Genomic DNA, 20,917 nt, shown 5'->3' on the forward strand with positions numbered 1-20,917 from the left:
ATTTTTTTCATTTAAATTTTCAAAATTTTTATTAAAGTTAGTCATCAAATGGGGCGCCTGGGTGGCGCAGTCGGTTAAGCGTCCGACTTCAGCCAGGTCACGATCTCGCGGTCCGTGAGTTCGAGCCCCGCGTCAGGCTCTGGGCTGACGGCTCGGAGCCTGGAGCCTGTTTCCGATTCTGTGTCTCCCTCTCTCTCTGCCCCTCCCCCGTTCATGCTCTGTCTCTCTCTGTCCCAAAAATAAAAATAAAAAAACGTTGAAAAAAAAAAAATAAAAAAAAAATAAAGTTAGTCATCAACTTTTAAAAATAGAGATGACCCTTTTTATTTTCATGATGCTAAATAACCTGTGATTTAAAAGAGGTTGGCAAAGACCAGACCATAGAAGGCCAGGCAAGCTGCTGGGATTTGTTTCCAGAGTTTCAGGAAGCCTGAAAGATTTAAGCAGTGGAGTGAATAGTTCAATCTATGTTTTTAAAAGAACACTTTGGGGGCGCCTGGGTGGCTCAGTCGGTTAAGCGTCCGACTTCGGCTGGGGTCATGATCTCGCGGTCTGTGAGTTCGAGCCCCGCATTGGGCTCTGTGCTGACTGCTCAGAGCCTGGAGCCTGTTTCAGATTCTGTGTCTCCCTCTCTCTCTCATCCTCCCCCTCCCTCTCTCTGTCTCAAAAATAAATAAACGTTAAAAAAAAATTTAAAAGAACACTTTGGCTGCATTGTAGAGAACAGATTAGAAGGGCGTAAAAATGGAAGTGGCAGAACCATGTCATTATTGCAACAACCAAGGCTGGAGACCATGATGTTGGAGACGAGGGTGGTAGACACTGATGGGCCGATACAAGACGTGTTGTGGAGGGAGCACGACAGCAAGTGCCGAAGGGGCTCGTGATGGGAAAGGAAGACTCAGGGTTACTTTGAGACTACTGGCCTGAACAAAACCTTGGATGGAGGCAACATTTATTGAAATCAGGAAGACTGAGAGAGAAAAATCATTTTTTATATGGACAGAATCAGGGAGTTTTATTTGGGCAGTTCCAGGCACACAGATGGTATTTCAGATTGTGACAGTGAACTAGGGAAAGAATGATCGACTCTCAAAGCCTAGGAGAGTCCAGTGGTATTTAGAAGCTGGGCAGCATTAGAAGGGTCTACACAAGAGATGGGGAAGGAACTGCAAAGAGATGCAAGCAAACCAGGAGAGTTTGGTATCACAGACTCCATGATAATTTTCTTTCTTTTTTTTTTTTTTTTTTAATTTTTTTTTCAACGTTTTTTATTTATTTTTGGGACAGAGAAAGACAGAGCATGAACGGGGGAGGGGCAGAGAGAGAGGGAGACACAGAATCGGAAACAGGCTCCAGGCTCCGAGCCATCAGCCCAGAGCCTGACGCGGGGCTCGAACTCACGGACCGCTAGATCGTGACCTGGCTGAAGTCGGACGCTTAACCGACTGCGCCACCCAGGCGCCCCTCATGATAATTTTCTGAGACAGAGGGAGTGAATGCTACCTAAGAGGTCAGTTGTCCACTGGGTTCATTTTGGCAGTGGGGACATCAGTAGTGCCCCAGCATAAATAGTTTCATGGAGGGGTGGGAATGAAAGCCAGCTTGCAGTAGACTTTTAAAAAAGGATGGAAAATGTTTAGACCATGCATGTGTAGAAACATTAGGAAAATTCCTCTGTCCAGCGGCCATCTGGCAAACCTTACTGACACAAGACAGTTCTGGGGAGTTAATCATCCATGTGACATTGGTTATTTGTCAGCTCTTAGGAGACTGCACTGCTTGGAAAAGTGCTTATTCTGGCTCATGTTCATGTTCTTTCCACGCTTATTTCTATCACTCTTGTTTATTCTCCTCCTCTAGATCAAAATTGAACTAAAGCAGGCCCAGCAGAAGTTATTAGAGGGTACAAAGATGTGCTCTTCACTCACGGCAGAATGGAAGCACGGTCAGCAGAAAATCAGGGAACTGGAGCTGGAGGTACTTAAACAGGATCAGAGCATTAAATCACAGGACAACCTGAAGGAAAAGCTGGCTCAAGAGAAATCAAAAGTCGCTGATGCAGAGGAAAAGGTAATTATCCTCATGCTTAGTAAGTACCATACGCTGGATACCAGTACTAAAATGCTGTTTCCCTAAGGATTCCCTGATGCACACTTCATAGAATTCCAGGGTTTTTCTTTGCTCTTCCATGCTTTCCTTTCTTTTGACTTCACCTGCTCCTGCAGTTCCAGTAAATCTCATGTTTCTTTAAACTGCATGAACTTGAAAAGGTAAGGGTCTGTAAAGCTATAGCATGAACTTAAAGTAACTGACTGAAACCATATGACTTTTGTTTTATACTTTCAACTTTTAAAAGACTTACTCTCCTCTCATTTGGATTGTCTCTCTCTATGGTTTTTATTTTATAATTTGGGGGTGGATTCGTGTTGTGAAATGAACCATTTTGAAATAATGCCCCTGCATTTTAGATTCGCTAACACCAGGTGGCAGTAGTACGCAACAGTTGCATATTTTGATCTGTGGGTTTGAGTCAAATCTCACGTAAAAAATAAATCCTTAAATAAATAAATAATGTAATCCAACAGTATAAATATGAAACAAACATCAAAAAGCAGATGACAGCAATCTTAATTATGCTCAAAAGCCTAATTTTGAGCTAAAGAAACCAGAACAAAAGACTTCATACTATGTAATTTCATTTATAAGAGGTTCAAGAAGAGACAAAACTAAACAGATGAACATAAGGGAAGGGAAGCAAAAATAATATAAAAACAGGGAGGGGGACAAAACATAAGAGCCTCAAACATAGAGAACAAACAAAGGATTGCTGGAGGGGTTGGGGGGGCGGGCAATGGGCTAAATAGGTAGGGGCATTAAGGAATCTACTCCTGAAATCGTTGCATTATATATACTAACTAACTTGGATGTAAATTAAAAAATAAATAAATTATTTAAGAAAAAAAGAATGACAAAATAAGCTACGGTCAGAGGATGTTGGTTGTCTTTATGAGGGTTATTAACTGGGAGAGGATGAGAGGGACTCTTCCATGGTGCTGGGCGCATTCTTTATCTTAGCGTGGGAAGTGGTTATATAAGTAACTTCATTCAGTATGCTTCAAGATATGTGCATTTTATGTATGTTGGTACTCCATTAAAAAAGTAGTTGGCTGGGGCGTCAGGGTGGCTCAGTTAAGCATCCGACTCTTGATCTTGGCTCAGGTCATGATTTCATAGTTCATGGAAGTCAGCCCCAGATCAGGCTCTGTGCTGACAATGCAGAGCCTGCTTGGGATTCTCTCTCTCTCCCTCTCTCATGACCCTCCCCTGCTCATGCTCTCCCTCTTTCAAAATAAATAAACTTAAAAACAAGAAGTAGTTGGTAAAACTGATACAGATTAGTAAAAAACTCTAAATTTAGACAGTACTAAATACTGGTGAGGATTTTGTGCAACAGGGACTCATATATTGACTGCAGTTGGAAGAGTAAATTAGCATAAACACTTTGGAAAGCAATTGGCATTTGCATCTAATTAGGTTAAAGACGTGTGTATCATACAACCCAATGCTTCTACTACTGGGCATAAATACTAGAAAAAGTATTATACTGCACAGAGGTATCAGGAGACAGGAATACAATCAGTTTTGTAGAAATATTGTTCCAAATAGCAAAAAATTGGAAGCAACCCAAACGTCCCCTGACATAATATCAAATAAATAAACTGTATATTTACACAATAGCATACAACAGTGAAAATAAATGAATTACAGGTACAAGCTGTAGTTCAATATATATTGAATAAAAAATCAGGGGCACCTGGGTGGCTCGGCTGGTTAAGCGTCCGACTCTTGATTTTGGCTGAGGTCATTACCTCACAGTTTGTGAGTTCGAGCCCCATATCTGTCTCTGCACTGGCAGTGTGGAGCCTGCTTCGGATTCTCTCTCTGCCCCTCTCTTGCTCATATTCTCTCTAAATAAATAAATAAATAAATAAATAAATAAACAAACATTTTAAAAAATCACCAAAAACACGGTATGATTTCATTGATTCAGAGGTCCAAATTATGTAAAGTAAAAGCCACGTTACACAGATTATATATTAAAGAAAAAGCAAGGAAATGATTAACCCAAAACTCAAGATAATTGGTTTTCTCAAGTGAGGAGGGAAGGGGGATAATTGACAAGGTCCCAGAGTAGACTTTAAAAGTATTGGAAATGTTCTTTTCTTAACTGGGTGACAGGTTCAAAAGTCTGCATATGTCCCTGATAGAGAAGCCAATGGGGTGGTGATATTTGCCTCTGTGGAATTAAGAGTGAATATCTGTAAGGAAGCATTTTCCCTTTGTAGGACTAAACAGGGGCAGCTCAAAGGAACTTGAACTGGCCGCGGATGACTGGCCGCCCACTGCCATTGCCCTCGAATCATTCTGCATTTCTGCATCTTCACCTCTCCTATAGTTTGTGGGTTCTGCCAGGACCTAGGGCTGGTGCACAAAGCCCTGCTCTTAAAAAGGGGGCTGCCGTGCACTGGCGTTCACGAGTGTTTGTGGGGACTGTGGTGCCAAACCGTCATAAAGAATGCATTTTTAGATCAGGAATACATTCAGGAGACAACAGCTATTCTGCTAAGAACTACTCATTCAGCAGATATTTATTGAGCACCTACTATGTACCAGTCACAACTTAGGGTGACACAAAGGTTCATAAAAATATGTAAACAAATTAAAAGGAGACTTATCTAATAAAAAAAGTTTTAATGAAGCTTTTAATCTAACATGTAAATTCTAAAATAAAATTATACATCTCTCTTTCAAATTCATAAATCTTATTGTTAGTCCTACCAGTGCATTAAAGAGCATATTACTGGTGCGAGGTGATACGCTAACAGGAACTCGATTTGTAAGAGACTCCTACTTCGTTTTAAGATCTTATCCTGAATCTAGTCACACATGGAGAAACTAGACACAATCCTACATTGCTGTTGGAAGTGTAAATTGGCCTAATACCTATGGAGCCAGCTTGGCATTATCTATTAAACAAACAAATAATAGTAATCTTTGCCCTAGCAAACCCACATCTTGTAATGTATTCTAGAGATTTGTTGATAACAGCAAAAGATTGGAATCAATTTAATTGTCCATCAGTAGGGGTCTACTTAAATAAGTTATAATGTATCCTTATATATGCAGCTGTAAAAGAGAGGGCGATTCTACATAAACATATAATATGGAAAAATCACCAAGTGTATTTTTATTTACAAAAAGCAAGCTGCATAAGTATATATGGTATGCCATCATTTGTGTAAAAAAATATGTATATGAAGGAGAACTGTATAATAGTATTTATTTATATAGGCATAAATAAATCCCTGGAAGGGTACGTAAGAAACTAATACCAGGAATTGTGTATTTAGTGGAGGAAAAGTGGCAGGAAGACAGGATAAAGATGGGAAGGAGTTTTCACTGCATAGCTTCGTTTACCCAAACATACATTAAATTACGCGAATGTATCATGTAGTGTCAAACTTAGGTAACTTATTTTAAAATTAAATCTAGCCACATTCTCTGCTTTAGATCAGATTTGTTTGTTAGCACTATGTTTGCTAGTTACTCATCCAGCACTTCCCTGATTGGAAAAAAAAGGTCATGCTTAATGTTTTATTTGTGAAATTTTTCCTTCAAGATTTTGGATCTGCAGCAGAAATTAGAACATGCTCATAAAGTCTGTCTCACAGACACTTGTATTTCGGGACAGAAGCAACTAGAGGAAAGGATAAAGGAAGCACTAGAAAATGAAGCTAAGACAAAGCAACTATATGAGGAGGAACAACAGAAGAGGTAAGAAGAGCAAAGATGTCAGTTTCCCATGGGCCAACCTGATTGAGTTTAGCAGGAATGTCAGTTTACGGATGTATTTCCTCTGTGTTCCCACTGAAGTGAAGTACATTACACAACTTCTTGTATATAGCACTCGTTACACTGTATTCGAATTGTTTTTCCTGTTTGCCTTTCACAAAAGAGTGTCAGATTCTTAAGGGCAGGGGTTATTTCTTGTTGCTCTGAGCCAGGTGCACGGGGTGCACGAGTAAATTTTCTTGAATGACTAGATTACCTATGAAATATGATACTCTGGGCTTTGCTTTTCCAACTCTAACATGATTGGCATAAACTGCAAACTAAAGGAAATTGATTTTTGTATTTATCACCTGATTTCCTTGAAAGAAATTCCAAGTACTTTACAGACCTCTTAATCATCAGTAATCTGTCACCAAATAGGAGCTTTCATTTTTTTCTAAAATTATTATGATTACTATTAGAATTCTTACTTAAATGATCTTCCTGGATGCCCTAAACTTCAGTAACTGATGCTTCTTATTTCTATGGCACTGAAGAGTGAACCACGTATGCTTTAAGAAAAATATGGTTGTAGCCACTGAAAAGACATGCAGACATTCACATATATAATGAAGCTCAGAAATTTATTTTCAGCTTTAGCTAAAAGCTCTAACATCAGCCCTGGCACTAAAAGGTACTCAGTAAATACTTAGTGAATGAATAATGTGTAAGTAAGTAAATGAATGAACGTATGAATGAATAATGAGCTCACTCAGGGAAGTACAGCAGAACAATACTTGTCTCACTGCTACAGCCAACAGGACAGCAGACCATCCTGTTGTAATACACCTAGATCCTGAATAAACTATAGTAAGTATACCTTTTAAGTGTTGCCCACAATAAAGCAAGAGAAAGTGCTAAGAGCAAACATACAATAAGCTACAACAAAAATGATGAACGGGGCAAACAAGCTTCTAAGTCAGGGGGCAAATAATAATATCAGCCCCAGGTTTGAGAGAAGGAGCTGAGGAAGTTTGCCCCAAGGGGGAAGAGGTGAACTAGAGATTCTAATATTAAAGCTGGGAAGCTTGAAGGAGCTGAAGGGTTCCCAAACAGGCAGCCCCCTGGCTTTCCCAAATTATCTCTGGAGGAAAACAACCCCAATTTAGATATTAAAGATTCCCATATTTGTTTTTAATTTTTTTTTAATGTTTATTTATTTTTGAGACAGAGAGAGACAGAGCATGAACGGGGGAGGGTCAGAGAGAGAGGGAGACACAGAATCTGAAGCGGGCTCCGGGCTCTGAGCTGTCAGCACAGAGCCCGACGCAGGGCTCGAACCCACGGACGGGGAGATCCTGACTTGAGCCGAAGTCGGACGCTTAACAGACTGAGCCACCCAGGCGCCCCTAAAGATTCCCATATATTAAGTTTAGTCAAATGTAAGCTTACAATGAAAAATCAGCAAATAACACAAGGAAGCTGGCTACCATAAATGATAGTCGGTAGAAACAACAAACACCAGAGTTGTAACCCCCAAGAACTCCAGCAGCTAGAATTATGAATAATAGATTGTAAAACAACTCTATGAAGTTTTTAAAGAAACACAATATGAAGGAACCCTCATACACTGTTGGTAGGAATGTAAATTGGTGCCGCCACTGTGGAAGACAGTATGGAGGTTCCTCAAACAATTAAAAATAAAACTATCATATGATCCAATAATTCTACTACTGGGTATTTACCCAAAGAAAATGAAAAAACATTAATTTGAAAAGATACACACATTCCTATGTTTATTGCAGCATTATTTATAACAGCCAAAATATGGAAGCAACCTACATGCCCATTAGTAGACAAATGGGTAAGGAGGATGTGATGTGATGTGTGTGTGTACCATACATAACGGAATATTATGCAGTCATAAAAAAGGATCCGATCGTGCCATTTGCAACAAATTGGATGGACCTGGAGTGTATTATGCTAAGTGAAATAAATCAGACTGAGAAAGAGAAATACCATATGACTTCACTCATATGTGAAATCTAAAAAAAACAAATGAACAAACAAAAAGCAAAATTGGACCTATAAATACAGAGAACAAATTGAGGATTGCCAGAGGGAAAGGGGGTAGGGACATGGGCAAAATGGGTGAAGGGGTGTGGGAGATAAAGGCTTCCAGTTATGGGATGGATAAATCATAGGAATAAAGCAGCATAAGGAATATAGTCAATGGTATTGTGATCGCATTGTATGATGACAGACTGTAGCTACACTTTTGGTGAGAACAGCATAATGTATAAACTTGTTGAATCACTATGTTGCTATGTTGTACACCTAAAACTCATGTAATATTGTGTGTCAACTATAAGTAAAATAACACAATTAAAAAATAACTCAAAGAAAAACATTCTTTAAAAAGGGACAAAAGATGTAATTCAAGAATTGAACAAGGAAAAAGGCTATTTAACTTTCCCAAAACTAGGTTTTTTGTGTCTAAAGGGGGATTAGTAATACCAGCTCTATGCATCTCCTGTGAAGACTGGCTGAGATGAAATATGTTGAAGTAATATTTAAGCTAGCTATAAGAAAATGGAATACTGTAGGGTAGGGAAATTCTTCTCTACAAAAAGAATAATATAGTATACATTGTTTCAACACCTGGAGGAAAGCAAGTCCAATTTAGATATTTAGATTATAACCTACTTTTTTCACTGTTCTATTTATCTTCTTTTAAATCTTCTAGAACATTATTTTCACAATGTATCATAATGAATTTAATCCATTAATGCTGGATATTTACATTTTTCCCAGCTTCTTGCTATAATAAACGATACAATATTTTATCCTTGTAGTCAAATTTTTGTGCACATCCTTTACTACTTCCTTGGAATAAATTCTAGCAAGTACAATTGTAATTATAACTACTTATATGAAATTAAATTATTAAAGAGCTATATAAAATAAAAAGCATAAATCCTTCAGATTTCTGTTCTTTGGCAGTAACCACTTCAAGTGATCAGATTTTTTCTATGCATATGCACATATTTTTTGTTGTTCTTATTTTGTTAACATAAGTTGAGCCATTTAAATTATATTGCTTTGGAATTTGCCTTTTTCACCTAACAATATTACATGGGCAACCTTTTAGCCACTTAAGAGCTACAAAATCTTAGACAAGTTTATCTTTTCAGTGCCTGTCTGTACCAACTTCATAAGATCATTGTGCGGATTGAATGAGTTGTAAGTGGTTGGTTGGCTTATATTATCAGTATAGGGCACATAGTAAGCACTTGTATCAGTCCAGGTTCAATCAGAATAGAACTAGTAGGAGAAATATATGTTTAGTAAGAGATTTGGTATGGGGATTTGCTCTTTTTTTTTTTAAGAGAGAGAGCACGCACAAGCTGGGGAGAGGGGCAAAGGGAGAAAGAGAGGATCTCATGCAGTTTCCACATTCAGCACAGAGCCCTATGGGGGCCTTGATCCCACAACCCTGGGATCATGACCTCAGAAATCAAGAGTCAGAATCTCAACTGACTGAGCCACCCCGGCGCCCCAGGGGTTTGGTCTCTCATGCAGTTGTGAGCAAGGCTACACACAGCCTGTAAGGCTGTCTTCATTCGTCTTATGCTGGAGCTTGAAGTCCACTCAGGAAGTGAAGATGGGTACCACAGGAGGGAGAGCAATGTCAAGCTAAACCTATGAGCACAGGATGAACCCATGTCAGTTCTCCCTACCTCCCAACCTGATAAAGTAGGCGTCCTGCAGGAGAAGATGGCCCCCTCATCAAGGACCTAAACGGACACCTGGCCCAGGAGCTGGGGAAGGTGAAGGAGGACCCGAGGGAAGGTGGAGAAGTTGCAGGCCTGGCTGTTGCCTCATGCAGAGGTGAGCAGCAGATACCTGGTGATGGGGATGAGCTACAAAAGCACTTGGTCCGACTTTCCAAGTGTAAAATCCAAAGTGCTTCACTTCCGCCCTCCATCCCCTGCACCAGTAAACTCTACGTCTTGTAGCCCACTCTAATAGAAACATACACGGAGGTCATGCCTAGCCAAGCTGACACATTACCAGCCACAACTAAAAAGGCGCTGTTGGGGCGCCTGGGTAGCTCAGTCGGTTAAGCGGCCGACTTCGGCTCAGGTCATGATCTCATGGTCCGTGGGTTTGAGCCCCGCGTCGGGCTCTGTGCTGACCGCTCAGAGCCTGGAGCCTGTTTCAGATTCTGTGTCTCCCTCTCTCTCTGCCCCTCCCATGTTCACGCTCTGTCTCTCTCTGTCTCAAAAATAAATGTTAAAAAAAAAAAAAAATTAAAAAAAAAAGGTGCTGTTATTATTCTTGCAATATTTTATGTTATTTTTGTTACTATTGCCATCATCATCTTCAGTAAAGTGAGAAATGTTCATTTTTGCCAGAACAAAATGTTTGGGGATGAGGGAAGTAGCGAGAAAAGGAGGCGAGAAAGGTAAGCTTGACCTGGGTCCTGCTGGACCTAACAAGCCACATAAAGAACCTTGGACATGTTCATGGAAGACACTGGTCCACAGCTTTTGTTTCCTGTAAGGTCTAGATCTGGTTTTGGTATTAGGGTGATGCTGGTGTCATAGAATTGAGTAAGTGTCCCCTCTTCTTTGCTTTTTCTGGAAGAGATTGTAAAGAATTGCTATCATTCCTTTTCCTCCTCCTCCTCCTCCTCCTCCTCCTTTTTTAAAATGTTCACTTATTTATTTTTTGAGAGCGAGAAAGTGCAAGTGTGAGCAGGGATGGGGGGCAGAGAGAGGAGAGAGAGAGAATCCCAAGCAGGCTCCACACTGTCAGAGCGGAGCCTGACGCAGGGCTCAATATCACAAACTGTAAGATCATCACCTGGGCCAAAATCAAGAGTCAGGAGCTTAACAGATGGAGCCACCCAGGTGCCCCAACATTATTTCTTCTTTAAACATTTGGTTGATGGGGCACCTGGGCGGCTCCGTTGGTTAAGCATCCGACTTCGGCTCAGGTCATGACCTCGTGGTCCGTGACTTTGAACCCGCGTCAGGCTCTACGCTGTCAGTTCAGAGCCCGGAGCCTGCTTCCGATTCTGTGTCTCCCTCCCTCTCTGCCCCTTCCCCATTTATGCTCTGTCTCTCTCTGTCTCTCAAAAACTGAATAAATGTTAAAAAAAATTTTTTTTAATAAATAAATAAATAGAAATAAATGTTTGGTTGAATTCACCAGTGAAATCACCCGGGCTTACTGCTCTATTTTTGGAAAGTTATTAAATATTGATTTAATTTCTTTAATAGGTATAGGCCTATTCAGAATATCTATTTCTCCTTGTGTAAGAGCTGTTAGATTGTGTCTTTCAATGAATCAGTCCATGTCATACAAGTTATCAGATGTGTAGGCATAGAGGGGTGCCTGGGTGACTCAGTCAGTTAAGCATCCAACTTCAGCTCAGGTCATGATCTCACAGTCCGTGGGTTCGAGCCGCGCGTCAGGCTCTGTGCTAACAGCTCAGAGCCTGGAGCCTGCTTGGGATTCTGTGTCTCCCTCTTTCTCTGCCCCTCCCCTGCTCATGCTCTGTCTCTCTCTGTCTCAAAAATAAAGAAAAACATTAAAACAAAAATTTTTTTAAAATGTGTAGGCATAGAATTGTTCAAAATATTCCTTTGTTGTCCTTTTAATGTCCATAGGATCAGTTGTGATGGTTCCTCTTTCATTTCTGATGTTAGTAAATTGTGCCTTCTTTGTTTCTTGATTAGCCTGGCTAGCGGTTTGTCAATTTCATTGATCTTTTCAAAGAACCAGTTTCATTGTATTTCTCTATTGTTTTCCTGTGTTCAATTTCACGACTTTCTGCTCTGATTTTTGTTACTTCTTCTGCTTTCTTCAGGATTATATTGATCTTCTTTCTCTAGTTTCCTAACATGGAAGCTTAAATTATTGATTTTTGATCTTTTCTTTTATAATATTTGCATTTAATGCTGTTAAGTTTCCCTCTAAGCACAGCTTTTGTTTCCTCTCACAAATTTTGTAAGTTGTATTTTCATTTTCATGTAAAATATATATAATTCATAATATTTTTAAAACTTCTCTCAAGACTTGACATGTATTATTTAGAAGTATGTTGTTTAATCTCCAAATATTTGAGGATTTTCCAGCTATCTTTCTGTTATCGATTTTTAGTTCCATAATATTATTGTAAACAGTTGTGTGGCATTCTGTAACACAGATATATTATAATTTATGTGAAATGCTTTTTAGATATTTTTGCTGTTACAAATAATGATGTAACAAATATCCTTGTACATAGACTTGATGATAAGTCGTATACAAAGGGAGGCTTAGGATGCTGTGATAGTGCATAGCAGAGACACCTCGTCTGGTCTGGGGAACTCAAGAAAGCCTTCCTCAAAGAAAGCTATTCGAGCTGAGTGAGAGGTATTTGGGATGGATGGCTAAAAGAGAATATTAGGGAAAGGAAGGTCTGGAAGAGGAAGATAAGGAAAAGGAGTTGCAAGGAAGGAATAAGTGTAGAGGATGACTTATTTCAGGAAGTGAAAAAAAGCTCATTTTGCCTGGAGCAAAATGCTTGGGGGTAGAGAGAGGGCAAGAGAAAGAGGCTAGAAGGGTAAGCTAGCTCACAAGCCATATTGAAGTGTTTGGACTACATGATATGATGAGATTGTGGTTTAGAAGGACCACTCTGATTGCTATATAAGGGATAGATTGAAAGAGAGGTTAAGGCTATTGGGGAGACAGAGAGTTTTATCAATCCACTGATTTCTTAATTTCTTTTTCCTTTTTTGGCTGGGTATAGTATATGTTATTGATGGTAATGACAAGGTAGGGTTCCCCAAGTCCCTCCCCTTCTTCAGGAGGTCTAGGATAGAAACTGTGGAGGTCAAATGATTCTCAGTGTGTTAAGGGATGCATTGGGGCAATGACTCCCCAACAGTCCTTCCTCTTGCTCTCGCTGGGACTGGTAGTCCAAGAGGCTCTTACTCCTTGGAGGCCATGTGGACCCTAAGGTCTGCCACCCAGTTGGTGTAGTCAAATTCATTGTCATACCAGGAAATGAGCTTGACAAATTCGTCACTAAGAGCAATGCCAGCCCCAGCATCGAAGATGGAAGAGTGGGTGTCACTGTTAAAGTTGCAGGAGACAAGCTGGTCCTCAGTGTAGCCCTGAATGCCCTTGAGGGGACCCTCCAATACCTGCTTCACCACCTTCTTGATATTGTCATATTTGGCAGCTTTCTCCACGTGGCAGGTCAGATCCACAACTGATGCATTATGGGTAGGGACACAGAAGGCCATGCCAGTGAGCTTTCACTCAGCTGGGATGACATTGCCTGCAGCCTTGGTGGCACCAGTAGAAGTAGGGATGATGTTCTGGGCAGCCCACGGCCATCACACCACAGCTTCCCAGAGGGGCTGTCCGTGGTCTTCCAAAGGGCAGTGATGGCATGGACTATGATCATAAGTCCCTCCACAATGCCTAACGTCGTCATGGATGACCTTGGCCAGAAAGGCCAAGTGATTTGTGGTGGAGGAGGCATTGCTGACAATCTTGAGGGAATTGTTGACCTCATGGTTCATGCCCATCACAAACATGGGGTCATCAGGAGAAGGGGCAGAGATGATGACCCTCTTGACCCCACCCTTCAAGTGAGCCCCAGCCTTCTCCAGGGTGGTGAAGACCCCAGTGGACTCCACAACATACTCAGCACCAACATCACCCTATTTGATGTTGGCGGGATCTTGCTCCTAGATGATGGAGATTGCGGATGCCTGGGTGGCTCAGTCAGTTAAATGTCCAACTTCAGCTCAGGACTTGATCTCACAGTTTGTGGGTTTGAGCCCCACATCAGGCTCTGCGCTGATAGCTCAGAGCCTGGAGCCTGCTTTGGATTTTATGTTTCCCACTCTCTCTCTCTCTCTCTCTCTCTGCCCCTCTCCCACTCATGCTCTGTCTCTCTCTCTCCCTCTATCTCTCAAAAATAAAATAAACATTAAGATTTTTTTAAAAAAGAAGATGGTGATGGGCTTTCCACTGATGACAAGTTTCCCATTCTCAGCCTTGATTGCGCCATGAAATTTGCCATGGGTGGAATCATAGTGGAACGTGTAGACCATGTAGTTGAGGTCAATGAAGGGGCATTGATGTTGACAGTATCCACTTTGCCATAGTTAAAAGCAGCCCTGGTGACCAGGTGCACAATAGGGTAGGGCCACATTTGTTTACTCTAACCATCACCACCATATCTGGGGGATGCAGCTGGCACTGTACCAGGAAATGTGGCCATCTGTCGAGTGGGGAGGAGCAGAGAGCTTTCTTAATTTCACTCATTGGCATAGCTGGTTTATTTGTTAGTCTTTGTTCAAGCTATATGTAATATAGGAGTTAATTTCTAACATATTTGTGAGTTGCTCTTTAAATGTTGACTTCCTATATTTCAATGCCGTTTTCCAACTCCTAAATTCTATTGAGGTAACTCAACTTTCTTTAATTCTAGCAGTTTAAAATTTCCCTTTCAGCCCCAAAGCTTTTCTCTTAGTCTGGCCCCTTGATCAGAAATTCAGAATGGAACCAAAAATGGGAATGCAAGCTGGTGCAGCCACTCTGGAAAACAGTATGGAGGGTCCTCAAAAAACTAAAAATAGAACTACCCTACGACCCAGCAATTGCACTACTAGGTATTTATCCACGGGATACAGGTGTGCTGTTTTGAAGGCACACATGCACCCCTATGTTTATAGCAGCACTATCAACAATAGCCAAAGTATGGAAAGAGCCCAAATGTCCATCAATGGATGAATGGATAAAGAAAATGTGTATATATATATATATATATATATATATATATATACACACACACACACACACACACACACACACACACACACACAATGGAGTATTACTCGGCAATCAAAAAGAATGAAATCTTGCCATTGCAACCACGTGGATGGAACTGGAGGGTCTTATGCTAAGTGAAATCAGTCAGAGAAAGACAAAAATCATATGACTTCACTCATATGAGGTCTTTAAGAGACAAAACAGATGAACATAAGGGAAGGAAAACAAAAATAATATAACAGGGAGGGGGACAAAACAGAAGAGACTCATAAATATGGAGAACAAACTGAGGGTTACTGGAGGGGTTGTGGGAGGCGGGATGGGCTAAATGGGTAAGGGGCACTAAAGAATCTACTCCTGAAATCATTGTTGCACTATATGCTAACTCATTTGGATGTAAATTTTAAAAAATAAAAAATAAAATTAAAGAAAAAGAATAATAAAGAAAGAATGGAACCAAAAAGAAGTGGACAGTAATAGCTGGGAATTGCTCAGGTTTATAATGATGAAACAGGTGAAGGGGGTGGTGCTGGTGCAGGGGTGGATGTGAATGGGAGAAGTTCAGCTTAGAGAGCCTGTAAGCCTGCACTTAATATCGGGAACCATGACAGGAGCTGGAAGTGCTGGAGGTTGAGAGTGAGGAGTCCCACGTCTCAAATATCAATCTTTGCCAGTAAACCATCATTTTTTTCAGAAAACTGAAGTTAGAGAAAGGGAGCGCTTGTCCCGTCTCAGTACTTTAATGACCCAGCATGTAAGTGCTACCTCAGCATCCTCATCATATTCTTCTGGGTAATCTCCTAGATCCAAAGAGCCTTGTCGGAAATCTTCCACAACTATAGTCTGATGAGATTCCCTCTGAAGGAGTTAAGTACTTTTGGCCCTTTTGAAAAAGGGTGAATTTCCTCATCAAACACAGGCTCATTTATGATTCAGCTCCTGCAGCGTTAACATGTGTGCATTAGTATCAGTAGTGTTTGTAACTTACAACCCTATATTGAACCAAGAAAATCAAGGGACTCAACTTGTAAAGCAGTGAGGATGAGTAGAAATAAAAGAGGATTCAGGGTTAGAGCCCCACCTCCATCTTGTCCTAGCAAGTTAATTAAAACTCTCTGTTGCCACAGCTTCTTCTGTGAAATAAGGGGAGTTATTTTCTTTTTCAGAGGGGTGGTTTTTTTTTTGTTTTGTTTTGTTTTTTTGATGAATGAGAGAGAGAATTGAGAAAAGCCTCACAAAGGAGGTCCCCTGTGTCGGTCTCTTTATTTTATGGACACATACCCGACCTCATTGAACTAATAAAATCCCTTGTGATGGTATAACAATTTTAGGTCAAAGAATTTCATAAATCCGGTGTGATTTAATGTACATTAATTGCCCTCAGGAAACTCATAGATCAGAATGTAAATGAGCTACGAAAGCAAGTGAGAATCTTACAAGATAAAGGGAATCAACTGGAAATAACCAGTTCTCAGCAACAATCCAGAATTCAGCAACAGGAGGCCAAACTTAAAAAATACTTGGAAAACAAGAAAGAAAAATCGGATGAGGTAAGAAAGTAAATAAACATACTTTCTCAGTTTTCCTGTTTCCATAGACCCGAGTGATCTAATCATAGCTAATAATAGCTAGTAATGAGTGCCTAGCATTTCACCCCTTAGGTTTATCAGGAAAGCAGAAACTACTCTAGGTATTTCAAGCAAGAATGGGTTTAACACAGGGAATCACATGCTTACAAACTGTTGGAAGGGAGATGTAAGGGTGAGGAGAAGGTCAGAAAGAAATGCTGCTGGCCTTTAATAACCCCAGTTCAGAAATCCCAGGGAGGGGCGCCCAGGTGGCTCCGTTGGTTGAGTGTCCGACTCTGGCTCAGGTCATGATCTCACAGTTTGTGAGTTCAAGCCCCACACAGGGCTCTCTGCTGTCAGTGCAGAGCCTGCTTCATATCCTCTGTCCTCTCTCTCCGCCCCTCCCCTGCTCATGCTCGCACGCTCTCTCTCTCTCTCTCTCTCTCTCTCAAAAATAAAACATTGGAAGGAAGGAAGGAAGGAAGGAAGGAAGGAAGGAAGGAAGGAAGGAAAGGAAAAGAAAATCCTAGGGAAACCAACTGCTGCAGCACCAGAATGGGAGATTTTCAGGAACACTCTCTGAAACCCCTGGAAAGGTCCCATCTGCTGGCAGCCCCTTCACCCACCTGCTAGTGCTAGAGGAGAACGGTGGGCTTTCCTCCCCCTGTGCTTTCCAAACTGTGTTCAAGTGCGTCTCATTCCCAGAAACTAAGCTGGAACTCTGCTATCAAGAAGGTCTGGGAAATGTAGTTTTCAGACTTCCAACCTTACAGCACAGAATGGTCTCATTTAAAAAAAATTTGTTTTTTCAGCATCTCAAGAGCAACGGAGAACTGTCGGAAAAGCTGTCCAAGTTGCAGCAAGAGAAGGAAGCACTGCGTAAAGAATATGCGCAACTTCTGAAGCAGATGGATGCCCATATGAGGTAAACAAAAAAAAGTTCTGGAAAGGGATTTCATGCCTTTTCCCAAATACACCCTTTTCATTTGCCTTCATGCTTTTATTCCCCTTCACATACTTTGCTCAGTCTGGACCACCCCCTCCCCATTTCAACTCTTCATTTCAAATCCTAATTCTTAGACTAGGAGTCACCTTCTCCAAGAAGCCCACCTTTCTTTCTTTCTTTCTTTCTTTCTTTCTTTCTTTCTTTCTTTCTTTCATTTATTTTTGAGAGACAGCGTGAGACAGAGCACGAGTGGGGGAGGGGCAGAGAGAGAGGGAGACACAGAATCTGAAGCAGGCTCCAGGCTCTGAGCTGTCAGCACAGAGCCCGATGCGGGGCTCAAACCCATGGACCATGAGATCATGACCTGAGCTGAAGTCGGACGCTTAACCGACTGAGCCACCTGGGCACCTCTCCAAGAAGCCTTTCTTGACCCCACCAGCCTGGGCTGGGTGAAGTACTCATTCTTTGTATCCTCCTCTTAGCCCTTTGCACATGCCTCTTTGTACTTATTTCAGAGCTTGCCACTTTGTCTTGAAATAGTGTGAGTTACTACCTGTCTTCCTCACCAGACTGTAGGCTTTTCAAGGGCATGGGCCATGGTCTTATTCATCTTTTTATCCATAGTTCTGATTATATAGTAGGTGCTCAATAAAAAATGTGTTTCTGAACTTCCTTCTCTTTCTGCCATTCACTGCTCATCATTCCACCAGATTCCTCCCACTCTCCTCCTCTCTGGAATGTAGCAGAGTAGTTCAGAGTATGGACTCTGGAGCCATATTGCCTGGGAACAAATCCTGGTTCTTCCAGAAACTAGCTGTGCGACCTTGGGTGAGTTATGTAACCTTTCTGTGCCTGAGGTCCCTCATCTTTAAAATGGGTAAAATAACAGCACTTACCTCAGAAAGTTGTTTTGAGAATTAAGTAAATCACTATATATAAAGCACTTACTTAGAACAGTGTTTAGCACACAGCTATTATCATATCTAGTTATTGTTCATTGTTTTTCCGTGATCCACCTTTCTCCTACCAGCTCTGTAGTCTTCTGCTCTATTCCTTCCATTAGGCTGAAATTTCTTATTCTCTTGTGTTCTTACCTGCGTAATTATCACATTGATGAGAATGATTTAAAAACCCCTGTTTACTGCTGTAGAGCAGAGTGTTTTTAGAGTCACTGGTATCCCTTACCTTGCTTTGATCATCATAATACTGAAAAATGTAGAAACCATGGTCAGGGGAGGTTGTGGTTCAGTATGTGTGGTTCAGTTCATGCTGCTTACAAACCTAAAGCTAGAACTCAGTCGTCTAATAAGCTCTTTAGGGGCACCTGGGTGGCTGAGTTGGTTCAGTGACAGACTCTTGATTTCAGCTCAGGTCCTGGCCTCACAGTTTGTGAGTTCAAGCCCAGCTTTGGACTCTGCACTGAGAGTGCAGAGCCTGCTTGGGATTCTCTCTCTCCTCTCTCTCTTCTCTGCTCCTGCCCTGCCCTGCTCACTCTCTGAATGAATGAATGAATGAATAAATAAATAAATAAATAAATAAATAACTTAAAAAAAAAAGTGAATAACCTATATAGGGCTCTTTCCACATCTTGCCTTGGTATTAGAGGGAGTTGAAAGAATGAAGTGTTAGGTCTAGGGCATATAAAATGCCACAATTCTTGACAAGTGAGTTGATCCTGAATCTAATATGTGTAGAAATTGCTTACCCAGAATCCTTTCTGTGTTTACTCCTAGTCTCTGTCATTTAAACATAGTTTTATGACTTTACTATCATAGCTTGGATAAAATTTTATATTCTCTTCCTCTTTTTTTTTTTTTTTTTGATGCAAAAAAGGTGATTTTATTAAAGCACAGGGACAGGACCCATGGGCAGGAAGAGCTCTCTACTGCAAGTGTGGAGGTGACCCTTTTATAGAGTCTGGGAAAGATAAAGTCAAGAGGAAGTTTCCAAAGAGACTTTCACATGCTAAAGACTTACTGGAAGCCTAGATATTGTCAAGCTAAAGTTGTTTATCTCTTTAGCAAAGCATTATCATTAAGACCGGAGGGAGTTCCTGGACTTTTGGCCATTGATGGGATTGCCTTTTTGTTGTAAACTGGTAGAGACTATTTGTTTTTTGTCCTTTCCTGTTTTGGGATAGCTGGGAGTGTCCAAGGACTATCATACATGTCCTACCTGCGGGGGTGGGGGGTTGCTGTTAGCCTGTACTTTACCCCCAGCTTGCCCCATGCTCCCCACTGAAAAATTTTGACCCTTAAATCTTTACGGTTGTTGAAAGTGGAAGGTCTCGTCTTCTGTAGCTTCTTCCTGCTGAGTAGGGGTGTAGAAATGTCCCTACCTATATGGGTCAATATTGTTCAGTTGGGGAAGGTATAGGGGAGTTACAAAAGACAGAGGCAGCTGAATCCAAGGTGGACAATCCTTTCCTGAGTAGAAAGAAAGGATCATCTGTTGGCTTGAAGTTATTGCAGTGATGGAGTCTTAGCACCAGGCAGAGAGACATGGCAGAAAACAGCAAAACATGATTAGAATAACTAGAAAGATTAGCCCAAACAAAAGTCCTTTGGTAGTTGACAAAAATCCTCCAGTCCAGAAATTTAACCAATCATTAAAGGAAAGAGAGGGATTGTTTCAAGCACCAATTCAAGTATTCATGTCAGTTAGAAATCCGGAAATATTTTTGTGGTCATCTGGAATGTATACACAGCATTTTGTTTTTATGAGAGTACAAGTTTCACCTTGTGCAGCAGTTAAGACATCTAATACTATTCTATTTGGTAGAACTGCTCTATGCATAATGTTATTGAGAGTCATTGAAGGCTTTAACTGTGTAACAGGTGGTGTTTAACCATCATATAGACTCTGTTTTGTTTAGTAAGCAATTAGTCAATCAATAAAAGGTACTTTTATAGAAACAAGAAAAATACAGGTTAATGGTTAGAGCAAATTACAAACCCAGTGTTTACCAGTGCTACCAGTGAGATTTTTAGATGTCAGGCTTGAAGCATCCTCCAATGGGAGTGGGAACAGGCAGCAGGAATCAGATGGGTTTTTCTGATTAGTAATTCAGATGTCTCTTGTGATCCTTTTGAATGGCCCGTTTTAAGAAGGAATTGTTAGTATAAATTGGGGAAAGGAGAATGAAAAAGAAAGGTACAACCATCATAAGAGAAGTTTGAGCAAAAGTTTGAGGTCTTCCACGGGTTTACAAGAATAAGAAGGCACATTAGTTTGCTCATTGGTTTTCTGAAGGAGGTACAGGTTTTATTTGAGATATAGGAGCCCGTAAAGAGTGCCCCTCTAATTTTACTTCAGTGGGAGTATATGATATGACCCCGTAGGGGACCTTTTATTTTGGAGTGAAATTCCCTACTGTATTGGACTTTCAATTTACCAGGTCTCCTGGGTTTATATGGATGGGGTGGGTTTCTAGTAAATGTCAGATCAGGTTTAGGGAGACTATGGTTTGCATATCCACTTAAGAGATTTATGAATTAACCTGGATAATTCAAGTGAATAACTTAATAAAGTGAATAATTTAATAAAGGACTATAGTCTTTATCTATTGATAGGTCTACAGGGAGAAAAGTCTTTTCATACAATCTTTGGGGAATCCATCGCATTTTCCAGTTGTTTAGATAATCATATGCCCCTGGGGTTTTGTTATTATCAGCACAGAATAACAAGCAAGAAGATTGTCCATACCTGTGGTATTATGACAATT

At 40.8% G+C, this 20,917-nt stretch overlaps 1 protein-coding gene across 4 annotated transcripts in view; it reads left to right on the forward strand.

Moving 5' to 3' along the window:
* The window catches only part of CCDC30 (coiled-coil domain containing 30), a 126,049-nt gene that overhangs the window by 79,041 nt on the left and 26,091 nt on the right, over window positions 1–20,917 (forward strand). For all 4 annotated transcript variants that reach the window (XM_042950487.1, XM_042950485.1, XM_042950484.1 and 1 more), the window contains 4 exons: window positions 1,864–2,073; window positions 5,684–5,838; window positions 16,064–16,229; window positions 17,060–17,172. In XM_042950487.1, coding sequence (XP_042806421.1) covers window positions 1,864–2,073; window positions 5,684–5,838; window positions 16,064–16,229; window positions 17,060–17,172 — 644 coding nt within the window. The remainder of the gene's footprint in view (window positions 1–1,863; window positions 2,074–5,683; window positions 5,839–16,063; window positions 16,230–17,059; window positions 17,173–20,917) is intronic.

Source organism: Panthera leo, chromosome C1 (genome assembly GCF_018350215.1).
Source record: "Panthera leo isolate Ple1 chromosome C1, P.leo_Ple1_pat1.1, whole genome shotgun sequence".
Taxonomy (NCBI): Eukaryota; Metazoa; Chordata; class Mammalia; order Carnivora; family Felidae; genus Panthera; species Panthera leo.